The 12302-nt window shown below is 48.0% G+C and overlaps 5 protein-coding genes across 5 annotated transcripts; 3 read left to right on the forward strand and 2 right to left on the reverse strand.

The window, feature by feature from the left end:
- Positions 1 to 647: 647 nt before the first annotated feature.
- On the reverse strand, positions 648 to 2932 carry sly1 (syntaxin-binding protein; the record flags this gene model as incomplete). Its single annotated transcript, XM_039069203.1, has 4 exons — positions 648 to 2116; positions 2172 to 2554; positions 2610 to 2835; positions 2896 to 2932. 4 exons carry the CDS (start codon positions 2930 to 2932, stop codon positions 648 to 650), a joined length of 2115 nt encoding a protein of 704 aa, XP_038931925.1.
- A 304-nt stretch (positions 2933 to 3236) lies between these two features.
- Positions 3237 to 3894, forward strand: LCP9604111_1799 (uncharacterized protein; the record flags this gene model as incomplete). Its single annotated transcript, XM_039069204.1, has 3 exons — positions 3237 to 3438; positions 3687 to 3771; positions 3858 to 3894. 3 exons carry the CDS (start codon positions 3237 to 3239, stop codon positions 3892 to 3894), a joined length of 324 nt encoding a protein of 107 aa, XP_038931926.1.
- A 190-nt stretch (positions 3895 to 4084) lies between these two features.
- LCP9604111_1800 (uncharacterized protein) lies at positions 4085 to 8155 on the forward strand (the record flags this gene model as incomplete). Its single annotated transcript, XM_039069207.1, has 11 exons — positions 4085 to 4687; positions 4741 to 4910; positions 4967 to 5052; positions 5108 to 5637; positions 5841 to 5920; positions 5984 to 6086; positions 6143 to 6654; positions 6712 to 7100; positions 7149 to 7384; positions 7438 to 8010; positions 8066 to 8155. The coding sequence occupies 11 exons, from the start codon at positions 4085 to 4087 to the stop codon at positions 8153 to 8155; spliced, it is 3372 nt and encodes a 1123-aa protein (XP_038931927.1).
- A 1859-nt stretch (positions 8156 to 10014) lies between these two features.
- LCP9604111_1801 (DUF218 domain protein) lies at positions 10015 to 11030 on the forward strand (the record flags this gene model as incomplete). The annotated part of the gene is made up of 4 exons (XM_039069208.1): positions 10015 to 10124; positions 10176 to 10283; positions 10339 to 10390; positions 10452 to 11030. The coding sequence occupies 4 exons, from the start codon at positions 10015 to 10017 to the stop codon at positions 11028 to 11030; spliced, it is 849 nt and encodes a 282-aa protein (XP_038931928.1).
- A 116-nt stretch (positions 11031 to 11146) lies between these two features.
- Positions 11147 to 12222, reverse strand: LCP9604111_1802 (spindle checkpoint protein MAD2; the record flags this gene model as incomplete). Its single annotated transcript, XM_039069209.1, has 8 exons — positions 11147 to 11432; positions 11498 to 11571; positions 11630 to 11775; positions 11830 to 11858; positions 11914 to 11952; positions 12009 to 12034; positions 12087 to 12112; positions 12174 to 12222. 8 exons carry the CDS (start codon positions 12220 to 12222, stop codon positions 11147 to 11149), a joined length of 675 nt encoding a protein of 224 aa, XP_038931929.1.
- Positions 12223 to 12302: the final 80 nt, after the last annotated feature.

Genomic DNA, 12302 nt, shown 5'->3' on the forward strand with positions numbered 1-12302 from the left:
ATGTAAAAAGCACCAGGTCAGTCTGATTCTTATACCCTCGTCGTGGCGCTAGATCCCAGGACGATGATACTGCCCTGACATCACTCAGGCGACCATGGACAAGTGAGGCAATGCGGCTGAATGGACAAAGAAGATAACTCCAAGTCGCATATCTCTGGAAAAGGTTCTGATTGATCGAGTTTGCTGCGGCTTTGGTTCCAGACTGTTGCCTCAGAAGGCGGATGATGATGGTGGTATACTTCTATACCCCATAGGATTGACAGATGATTATTGAACCCCACAAGTGCCAGATATTTAGGAGTTTCTGTAGATTTCCAATATGATACCATGAATTGGCTCGAGAGAGTTCTGTTTATTTCGTTCTACCAAGATCGTATTCGTTGATCGAGACCGCGAGCAGACCTTGGGGTTGGCTCAACACATTAGGTGGAGTTCGAGGATGAAGTCGTGCCCTCAAATAGACATAATTATGGGTGAGATTTGGATGTCTAGCAAAGAACAAAATCGCTAAGGCAAGTCAATAGCAGGAAAGAACACCATTAGACATCATAGACATATCAGAGCACTTCAATTATACTATGTTTTAGGTGTACAGCCATCCGGTTGGCTCTATGCTGATGTCGACTCCCACCTAGTCACAATTACAATTAGCTATCCCGACCGAGAGGCACCAATGAATCCGACAGGAATTCAGTAGCGTTCATCAGGTCTGTGCTTCCATAAACAACTCTCCGGCGGTTTCCAGGTGCTGCACGTTGAGCTGGCGCACCCTCGGCACCCGGTTGGCCATTTGTTCGGCGAACCCATTCCTGCAAGTTGCCGTACTCCTCCATGCTTCCACCACCAACTGTAAAGACAATAGCCTCGCTGAAAGCTTGGCGGCGCTGTCCGAAGCTGGCACCGGTGCCAGGGCCTGCGCTACCAATGCCACCAGGCATTTGCGGGTTTCGCGATGCGGATGCCGGAGGCATGGCGCCACGTGCGTTCGCGCTCCTCGGGTCAAAGTAGAGGTAGTTTTCGGTCTTTGCAATGGCAGAGCTTGAAGCTGCAGCCGGGTCCATGATGGACTCGGTAATCTTGGTCACAGTGAGATCCTTGTTCGCTGGTAGGAAATTCTTTACTCCTGAAATGAGCGAGTCGAAGTTGGCACCTAAAGCGCCCGAGGTAATGCGATCCGTCAGGCGATTTGAAAGTGAGGAGAACCCACGGAATAGATCGGACGATTGTTGTTCTGGTGCAGATGTTGTCATCATGGTCATACGCGTGATCTCGCGCACTTGGCGGACATAGGCAAGAGAGGAGATGTCGGGCACGCCGGCTCGTGTCAGGGCCTCTTCGAACTGAGTCATTTCCGAGCGGCTGAGCTCAGTTTCAGTGCTGAGGAACCAAATCACGAACAAGCGCAGCTTGTCCAATGGTTCACTTCCTTTGGAAGGATCACTGATTAACTCCAAAATCTGTGACTTTGATTGTTTGGTGATGGTCTCTTCTAGTTCGAAGAAGTTGTCCAACTGCCGATCTTTGATACCCTTGAGCAGTGCGGTGGCAATGTTCATGTGCATATCAAGAACTGCCTTGCGTTCCCGCAACTCAGGGAGCAGTGTGATGGCGGCCTTGAGATGTTGCGCGGAGGCACTGGTATCATTCTGGAGATCTTCAATCGAAGAGGCTCCCGTCTTCTTTGTAATCTCATTCGCATCTTCCTTGTACCGCGTAAGCTCAGCATCAATATCCTCAGCCACTTGGGGGAATGGGGCTCCGGCATTGCGTTGCCAGAAGAAGTCGGTACTGTTCAAGTCATAAGACCTTTTGGAGCCCTTAGCTTCTGGATCGCCTGCACCTGCATCCACAGTGATTCGATTCAAACGCATTTCAAGAACATCCTGGACTAGGGATTGATATGTCCACGAGTGAGAGAGCATTGGGACTAGATCAATGTTTCGATCCATGATGATTAGTACCGGCCGTGCTGATGGCACTCCTGGCAAAGCGTTTTGATTGCCCGAGAAGAGGTTATCTTTGGAATTGAGGATGTGGTCTCGCAGTTTCCGATCCAGTTTTGTTGCGATCAATTCCGCTGCACCACCCTTGGGGCACCGTATGATTGGGATACTACCTGCGCAGCCAGTCAGAACTTCGTTCGATGATCCAAGATAGGATATAATACTTACCCATTGTCACGCTCACACTAAACAAGCCACTAACCACTTTGTCAACAATCCCATCTAGGTCTTCATCAGTCGTTTTTGGGCTGTTGATCTTGTAGTATGCATCCTTTCCAAGCCCTAAACTGAAGAGGTCCGGTTCTGCCACAATAAAGTTGAGATATTGATCGAAAACCTGCGCAATATGCTCAGATGCGCCAGAAGTGACTATTTGAGAAGCGAAATCCTCGAGAAGTGGCCGCGGGACGGAGGATAGGAAGTTCACGTAGGCTGGGGAGTAGAGCCCGTGGGAAAGGTCGCGAGTGATCGCCTGGATATTATCGGGGGTTGGTTCCACGAAATATACAACCGGGACATCTGGAATAGGGTATCTTTGTGAATGAAGGTTTCTTGGAGTCTTCGTTAGCGTTGGCCCAGTTTAGGGGGAGAAGGCGGCGACCATACAGATGAATAGTTATGCCCCATGCCCGGAGGTCATTTACCCTCAGGACACTGCTGATGACATCCCGGCCCATATTATCGAAGACCAAGACCTTCCATATCGGGTCACCATCTTCATTCAAAATCGGAGTGGAGTGTGAGATAAGACCGCCGGACCCGGACTGATCGATGGTGTTGTCTTCAACAGGTTGTGGATCATGATTCAAGTTCAATAACTTTTGAATTGATGCTGAAAGCCAGGGATCAGTAAAGGTCAATTCATTTCAAAAATCTAGCTTGCGTCACTTACCGACCTGTCGGTCCCGGAGGGACATGGATTGCGCCATGGCAATAGTTGGCAGCGCTGTGTGAGATTGGGAGAAATGCTCGGTTTCAACCAAAGCTTGGAAAGGTACAGAGCTGCGCAGGAAGATAGCTGAAATATGCGCGCAACTCTTATAATAATGATGAGGTTGTACCTTGCACTGTTGACACCGGGGTTCTTGCTATCGCTCCACCTGGCATGGATCCCGCTCTGAGCTGCGCTGACATAAATATTGCAAACACTGCAAACACTGCAAACATTAAAGATCATATGTGTTTGATTCTGCCATGTAACACAGGGGTTGTAACTTACACGGCGGTGGGCCAATGAACGACCTTCAATACCACAATTACGGTCAATTTTGGTACGCCATCGTACCATCGGTTAACCGCCTTGCCAGCAGCTTTTGTCCCTTTTACTCTCTTCTTCAAACCAAGTCATCTACTCTAACCATCCGTCAACACCTTTCCCCCAATCCCTTCTTTTTTTTCCGTAAAGCGAATGGCTGTGACGCTAGATTGGCCCTTCGTATGAGAGCCTTTTACTTCTCTGATTCCTCAAGGACACTCTTTTGGGACAAAACTTAAGACCGAGAAAGGAGAGCGAAAAGCCGGACAACAGGAACGGCCCAAGAAGAGAAAGCAGGAGATACAAAGTCAAGAACACAAGGAGAGAGGCGCCGGAGAAAAAGCTGGGCCATCTTAATACTTCTACGTTGTATTTGCAACTGCGGAGCCTTCGTCATTAAGCTGCAAGGCCAAAGGTAACGCCGTCAGCTCGCGGAACAAAGTTTGTGCCTGAGGCATACACCGCTTTAATCCTGAGTCAAAACCAAAAGCAATCGTTGTTTTCTCTCATAAGGTACGACAGTACTCATACTGCAACTCTTGAAGTCCACTCTAGGCGTATCAAACATGTGAATTGTCTAATCCTTATCAATTCTTCAGTCCAGCAGCTCTACAGGCCCCTGTTCTGCCGTCGTGAGACAACCAGCCAATCATCTCACTTCCCTCACCGGAAAAATTATTTATCCCTCCGAACCTCCGACCCACTTCATCCAAAATTAAAAGGCGGTGAGCGCCAAAATAAACTCCAAGCCCTGTCCAGGCAGGTGCATGCACGTGATTACGTGAGGCTTCATAGTAACTTAGAGAAGCTTCGACTGAGCTTCACCATGGAGCAATCAGCTCAAACCCCTATTCAGGGGTTATCTCATGGGAATTCACTACCTGCTGATTACTGGAGCACACTTGACCCCGCCTACCCTGATCCCGAGCAGCAGCTTCAGCAGCCATCTCAACCCCAGCACCAGCCTCAACAGCAGCACGATTCTGCATCGCAACCAACACCTCTTGGGATCGGATGGGACCATCCTGTTTTTCAACAGCAGCCAAGAGAGCTAGCCTCACGACCAGATCCGAACCATGGCATTTACTCATCAGTGCATCAGCCTTGGCAGCAAGCAAATCCTTTGCAACAGCCACCGCAACGAGGATATGGAGCTTCGCATCAGTATCAGATACATTCCCAAGCTCCTCATTTCCAACAAGATGGGTTATCTTTTGACTCTCGTCCCCTGAGCGCCTCCGAATCTTCGTCATTTCCATCATTTCCCTACCAGCAAAATTATTTCCATCCACAAAACACACACATCTCAGTGCCAGACACATTTCCTGAAGCACCCGCGCAGCAGAGAATACAGCCACGGCAACAGCAACAACCCCAGTCGTCAATTTCTGCATACTCTTTACCTCAAAGCTACTCCTCGGAAATGCTGGTAAGCCGACCCTAAATGCCCTTCGTGGTGACCGTGACTCTAACTTGAGGCAGCAAAACACAATTGATTTGACCAACGATTACTCCGATTCAGACCCGAATGTCACCATCAACCCCCAGTTCCTAAATTCTATCCCGCAGGCATTCAATCCACAGCAGTCTTCGTTGACAAACAACTTTATTCAGGGAATTCCTGCAGACCTCAAACAACAAGGGAGCGAACAGTAAGTTATCACTTTACTTTATGGATGTTTAAAATGCACTTGCTGATTTTTAGAAGGGGTAGGCAATTTAATTACTACCAGCATGATCTTTCAGTCCAGTCGCATATGGCACTAAATGGCAACCCGGTGATTCCACCTGGAGGTATGCGTAGACCAGTTGAAACCCATTGTGTTAGACTTAATACTGACTTTCATAGGATTACCAGTACTGCAAGTTGTAGTCCCCGATAAGAAGGGCGCTTCTAATAAGCAGCAAACGAAGAAGACTTCTCAAAATGGCCGAATGAGAACTTTATCTAAGTCAGAAAGTGAAAGTTCGGATGAATCCGATCTTGAGATTGAAGCACCTGACGAGCCTTCTCCTATCCCTCCGATCCGCCCGACTGAGCCCGAGGCTGCAGCGCAATATGATACCCTCCAAGCCGTGTGGTCACCGAGGAACAAATGGCCTGGTCCTGAGAAGGTCAAGAATGCGCTGGTAGCCTACAAAGAGCTTGTCAAAGGATTAAGAGATGCGTGGAAGGAACAAGTTCAGGCCATGAAGCTGGCTGAAAACCAAGATGACAACCAGAAAGCAACACAACTTAAGGAGAAAGTCACTTCGCAACGTCGTACCATGGATAAAATTGCGACCACGACACTGGAAATGGGTCATCCCAATATTGTTGAGAAGTATGTATCCCTCTCCTCTCCCAACCCCTATATCTTCCCTCCCTTCCATCTGGCTGTAATGGCCACAGAAATCCCGAAGCTGTTTGAGAAACCTATAAATATTCTTGGAAGCATTGAATATGAAAGCACTGTCACGGGCTAGAATAAAGGCTCATCGCTCTATTCGCCGGTGGCAAGGCTTGATTATACATGCGTGTCCTAAGTACATATATAAGAGTATCAGATGGAGCAAAATGGTTCCATCATATGGATTCTCAGATATGCCCTTCAGAAGCTATCTGTGAATCTCTTTGGGGGGAATCTCTCCTATCTAGAAATTGGCTCAAACTTGCAGCTTTGTGTGCCAAAATTCTTGAAACGTTATAGTTGAGCTCAAATGACTGATCGTTAATTTCATGTAGGCTGGGAGAGCATCCTATGGTTGTGGCGGCTTTATATTCGTTCTTACTCGATCGTTTCCAAGCAGCAGACTTTGCTGGGACTCTGACTATTAATTTGCTTTCGGTAAGTTTAACGTTTGTCTCCTCTTATGTCAAATGCAATGGCTAACATGGAATAAGCTCTTCTCGCGTTTCTCGACTTTGACAGAAGACCTGATGCAAAAGACCAATCTTTCCAAATTGTTGCCAAAGTTTCTCAAAAAGGGTGGCCAGCAGGTTAAGGACCTCACACAGAAGATATTGGATAATGCTGCGGCCTCTACGAAGCGTAAACACGAGAGTGAAAAGTCCGCCAAGGAAGACTCTCATCCAAGGAGCGTTTTAGCAGATCAGCCTAAAGGAGAGGCTGGAGTGAAGCGACCCCGTGAGGCGGATAGCAATCTGCAGCCTGGCACAAAACGAATGGCAGTTACCAATCCCTTGAAGGATGTGAATAAACATGCACCCGCAAGCAATGGACCGGTCAAAGGAGCACAAAGTAGTAAGCCAACCGGCGCTGCAGTGCTGCGCCCTAAAGCCAATATCGTGGCCCCTAAGCCAACAAGTCTCTTTGGCACTTTAAGTTCGGCGTCCAAGAGACCCGGGACCACAAATGCGGATAGGGCTGCTGCCGCCGCCGCAGCAAAGCCAACGTATGTACCCACGAAGGAACTGTTTCCGAAGTTCATCTGTACTAACCTTTCAAATAGTGCTGCTTCCGAAAAGGAAAAGACACCAGCCCCAAAGCCATCTTTCTCATTTGGCGACATTATGGCCGACTTGAACAAACCCAAGCAGGCACCAAGCCCCAAGCCCGCCGAAGATCAGCCCCCGGAGACTGAAGCTGAGCGCAAAAACAGGTTGCGTAAAGAAGAGCGCCGTAAACTTCGCGTGACCTGGAAGCCGGATGATGCTCTTACCGAAGTCCGACTATTTACCCACGACCCGGATGAAGAATTAGGTCCCGGCGATGGGTCATTGCGCTCACGAGGAGACGTTAAAGGTGAAGGTAGTGTTCTCAAGCTTCACAAAGATATGGACGAATTGGAAGAAGAGGATCTCGGTGAGACCGTATTTCAAGACGGTTATACTCTTTCAAGTAAGTTATTCTTCCAAATGCATCTTCAATTCCTATTGACCATTATAGTGGTCGATTTCGATTTCGAGGAATCAAATGATGGCAGTTTCATCAAGCGCGGCGGCACTCAGCTGCCCACGAGTCCCGAGAGGGAGGCTCAGGAGCATCGGGAATCTACTACCCTTATGGTCTTCTATACCTCTCCTGCTGACATGCCCGACACACCAAAGGAACCACCAGCTCCTGACCCCGACGATATTGTTACCGATGTATTGCCTTTCGGAGAGTTGCCCGACCTGGTCAAGGTATGCTATACTTCTGATAACACTACGATCCAATACTTACAAAGACACTACAGGTCCGCCAGGAACGTTACTACTCCTACATGAATCCCAAGCCTACGACTCCCCAACCAACCCAACAACCGCAGCGACCTACTCCCGGAGACAGTGGATTTGACATCTCCAATTTGCTCAAGATCATCCAGGGTGTTCCTGGACAGGCGCAACCAATCCCAGCCCCGCAGGCAACTCAACCCGGGGGCATGCCGGATCTCGAGAGGACCATCAGCATGTTCCGTCAACAACAACCTCAACCACAGGTCCCCCCGGCTCCACCAGTACCAATTCCACAGCCGCAAGGCCTTGACTTCAACGCGATATTGAATGTTATGAAACAAATGCAGGCGCCGCCTGCATATTCCCAGCCCCAGCAATCGCAATCAGCAATGGCACCTAACCTGGGCGCCATGTTCGCACAATTCGGTGGGCAGAACCAAAACGGTGCTCTCCCATTCCGACAGCAAGGGCATGACTATGAAGACCCAGAGCGCAAGCGCGGCCGCGAGGGCGGTTATTATGACGACAATTCTAACCCCGAATCGTGGAGCCGCTCGAAACGAACCAAATTTGGCGCCAACGAGGCCAAGCCTGTAGGTACACTGCAGCATTTTTTTGATAAGCAGTTGGCTAATTCTTTTGAAATAGTATAAGGTGGGACTAGTTGCTTGCAGATTTTGGGCCGAGGGCAAGTGTCGCAAAGGCGACAACTGCACTTTCCGCCACGATCCTCTCTAAATCAACACATCCTTTTCGACTGATACCCTTGTACTGCCGTTCTCTACATTGGCACAATCTTTTTTTCTCATATCTATGCATTACTACGTTCCTTCATGGTTTCTTTACTATTTTTTACTGGGTCATGGAAATGTATTTTACAACTAGAATTCTCTGGTTGGCGTTCATCGCACGGTTGCGTTCCAATTCATGGTCTGGGCTGTCAGCACATATTGATTCGTCCTCTGATTTTCAAAATCCTTTGCATGCCCCCCCCACAAGCTCAGGCGTTCTCTTTTTTTTTCTTTCCACTTGTTTCGCCTTTGTTTCTCGCTTCGCGGATGCATTTAGCGAGGGGGTCCCCAGATCTGGGGGCTGATATTATGGCGCATGGATGGAGGGCGATGACGAACATGTACAATTAGGTAATTTTATTTTTTTCTTCACAGGCAAGAACCATCTTCGGCGCAATGTCTTCCATCTCTAGAATGGTCCGCTTGGACATATTCCGGCCGTAAAGGTGGCGTTCCTAGGAGGGAGCGACCCCGAACCGTGGGCGTTTCCCCATATTCCCTCACTGGTCGAAGGCAACTGCTTTTCCTCTGCACCACACTGTTGGCATTTCTTCGTGCCTTCCTCGTTCAGAAGGCACTGGATCGGAAATGCTTCGGAGGGATTCGCAATATCGAAGTTTTTCACTGAAGATCTTAAAACACTTGATACACCAGGTGTTTTTCAACTGGATTCTCCGGGAACGAATTGTGGGCGACATACTTCAGATCCACGGAGGTTATCAATATGTGAAAAAGGAGAAAGGATACCTAGGGTCTATATGCCTCAGGAAACAAAGAAAATGCATAGCCACGCTTGCAAAGGGAAGGTAAAGTACGGAGTACTTGGAAACAAATTTTTGCTTTCTATATCGTGAAATACTGCCGATATCTCCCCGATTCTTTGTTTTATTCTTACGCACGGACGAGGACATCCTTTTGGGAAGGACGGGACCAATATATGGACGATGTGCTTCGGGCGGTTGAGCTCGGTGCTACGTTCAACTTTGGCCAACTGGCACAGGCACCGGCCTGTCTGTCCAGTCTAACCCGCATGAAGGGCCATGACCGCAGTTTTCGACTCCGTTTCGTAGAACAACTGCTCGATATTGCCGGTACCGCGAGGCACCTGGACTGGACATATGCCTGCTCTACTTGGCCGTATACAGGATGTGAATGCGTTGGTGTGTACCCTGCATTACCTTGCCCAGGTTATGAGTGCGACGGACGTTACAGACCCTTCAGTGGTTGATATCGGAGTATGTATTCGGCTCTGAAGCAGTTTGTTGAGAGTGAAGAGATCCGACTATCTTGGAGAAGGTCAACGTGCCTGATAGTGTGGACCGGCAGTTGCTTTGACCACAGCCTCGCTTTGATGTATAGTTGACAACGATTTAGCAATTCTACCGAATTTTACTATTTTACCTTTCAACTTTCAACTTTATAGTACACGTTGGATCAAGTCGGACGGTTTGCGGTCTCTATGATCCAAGGTTGACGATGTAAGGATATCTAGTTGGTTTGTGATTTTTGAGACATTATATACAACATATCATCTTTTTTGGCTATCTTAACATGCCTCCGGCGTCCTTAGGCCAAGGCAAAGAAAATATTCCGATGGCTTCAGTCCGCAGACAAGAAGGAGAACTCTTTCTGAGGTGGCGTGCGGTTGACCGCCCTTCTCTTCGCCTCACTATCGAGGGCACGAATTTAGAAGCTGAGGTTGTTCAGCCATCCTCAATAATTGTCCATAGTTCACTAGCATCGTCTATATGTCTTGCATTGTGATAAACCCGAATCCATTCGCTTGATCAGCCAAGATCCACCAGTATGACCGCAAATCCAGATGCCAACTTTGCTATATGCAACCACCTTATCATTGTCTGCTGCCATGCTATTTACACCGGAGGCCCAAAGCTTGGGGCCTCAGAGAGCGAGTGGTTAGTGTGAAATGATCTTTTATATGAAAGATACCATCTAATGCACTGAAGGCTTATTGAGCCCTTCCAGAAGGGAGAAACACCCACATTCATCGATCATGTCAAAGCTGGATTGAAAGCTCTAGCAGAAGACTCTCATGGCTTGCTTCTATTTTCCGGGTAAGGGTTTCTCATCATATCCTTTTCAATTTCTTTTCGTTAATCCATTGCACAGAGGGCCTACCAAGAAGCCTAGAACAGAGCTCAGTGAAGGTCAATCCTACCTGGTAAGAAGCCTGAATTCCGTACAACCGGTCATCCAGAAAGCTCATATATAGCAACATTCAGAACTTGGCCAAGGATAACGATTACTTCCGAGACATGTCCACTATCTCCACAATTGACCCATCAAGAATCATCGCAGAAACCAACGCCACGGATTCATATCAAAATCTTTTGTTCTCTCTAATACAGTTCCGGATACACACGGGCATTTATCCACAGAGAGTCACAGTCGTGACTCACGAGTTTAAACGCGCTCGATTCATGCAGTGCCACTTCCCAGCTGTGGGACTGATTCCTGTTGGCCCGGAACAAAAAGACTATATGCACAAAGTTGCTGTGATAGGTATCAATCCACCAGTGGAAGTTACTCCACTAGAGACTTTAACTCGGGGCGAGGCTATGAATGGGATCGGGCTTTGGAGAGAAGATCTTTACGGAGTGAACGGGGATCTAGTAGGGAAAAGGGCGAGACGAGGCTGGTCCCCTGGAATAGAAAACGATATATTCTCTCATCTGGGACTGGAAAATGTGGTGTCACATCTAATCCGCTATGATGGGCATGACCATTGTAATAATTGGTTCCCGAAGCGAGAGAGCCTGCCTTGGTCTTATACTAAACATGATACAACCAAGGGGCCTTGATGTTGACCGAAACAAATATGCCTCTGACATAGATAAGTGGAAAAAGTCCTTGATCCTTTCCCGAAACGCCAATCCGTAGTATCCTTCGTATTTGATCATAATGTGTACCCGGGAGCTTAATCCGCCAGCCGGTAGCTGACCAGAGTTCCAACTCGGTGATTGTTTGTGCTGAAGCTCCTTAGTTGAACCTTCTCTGCGTTCTTAATTTCCTTGGCATCACTGTCGCCCCATTCCACCGGCACGTCTGAATCTGCGTCGGCATAGACAAGTACATTGAAGGTGCAGTCACCATCAAGGACGGGGAGAAAGGTGACAGATGCGGTGATTTGGCGGAAGATGGCTTGGATCTCCTCCTGAATTTGTTTTTCTGTCTTTTCGATAGGTTCGGGGGTTTTTGCGTCTCTTCAAAGCGTAAAGATGTTAGATTAGTGGGATGATCAAGATGACCTCACGGTCGACGGACTTACCCCGATGTGCTGTTCTCTTTGTCACCGGCTTTCTGTGAGCTCTTGCTTTTCGAATTTTTGCCGAAGACTTCGACCTATTCCGTCACATTATAGTTAGCCACTGGCTTGGATAAGAGAGTGTTGAATGCATACGTCGAATTGCCATCTCTCCACATGTTCGCCGGTCTCCTTGCTCGTGATAACTACCACAAGCTTCGAGATCTTTCCTCCCTGCATCCATTCCTTCAACTGGGACATGATCTTCTTGATGTAGGCTTTGACCTGGTCGTCGGCCGAAACTGCTATGAAGTTAGGGCTGTCGACGTCGGCTAAGAAGAACACGGTTCACGAACCGAGCATATTGAGGCCATATTTTTTAATACTATTTCCAATTAGCTTGCTGTATTTTAGTGGGTAAAGATGGAGGGCATACTTACGTCGTGAAATCCTCGGGAGGATAGACTCCTCGTTGGAAGCTGAGCACCCAATGCGATCAGCCAGTGTCTTGGACTGAAAACGTCTGTAAACTTACAGGATTGAATTAATCGAGTATTCAAACTGAGCCTGTTAGTACTCAGACATCATTGACGTAATCTAAAGGACGACTCACGAATTCGGAGACAAGCTTGGCCGATCCTGTTATCTTGTAAGCTTTGTACAACCACGATAACTGCATAAGTAGACGAGAGGTATGGACCTTTGATCGACAGCTTGTGCACCTTTGACTTTCCCTTGGTTTCCGACATGATGAACTCGTAGATAGGCAGCTGCGGACTCTGAAGGTGAAAGAAAGATAGAGCCTTGTTTACGTCGAATGGTCACCGCA

This window comes from Penicillium roqueforti, assembly GCF_015533775.1.
Source record: "Penicillium roqueforti strain LCP96 04111 chromosome Unknown scaffold_02, whole genome shotgun sequence".
Taxonomy (NCBI): domain Eukaryota; kingdom Fungi; phylum Ascomycota; class Eurotiomycetes; order Eurotiales; family Aspergillaceae; genus Penicillium; species Penicillium roqueforti.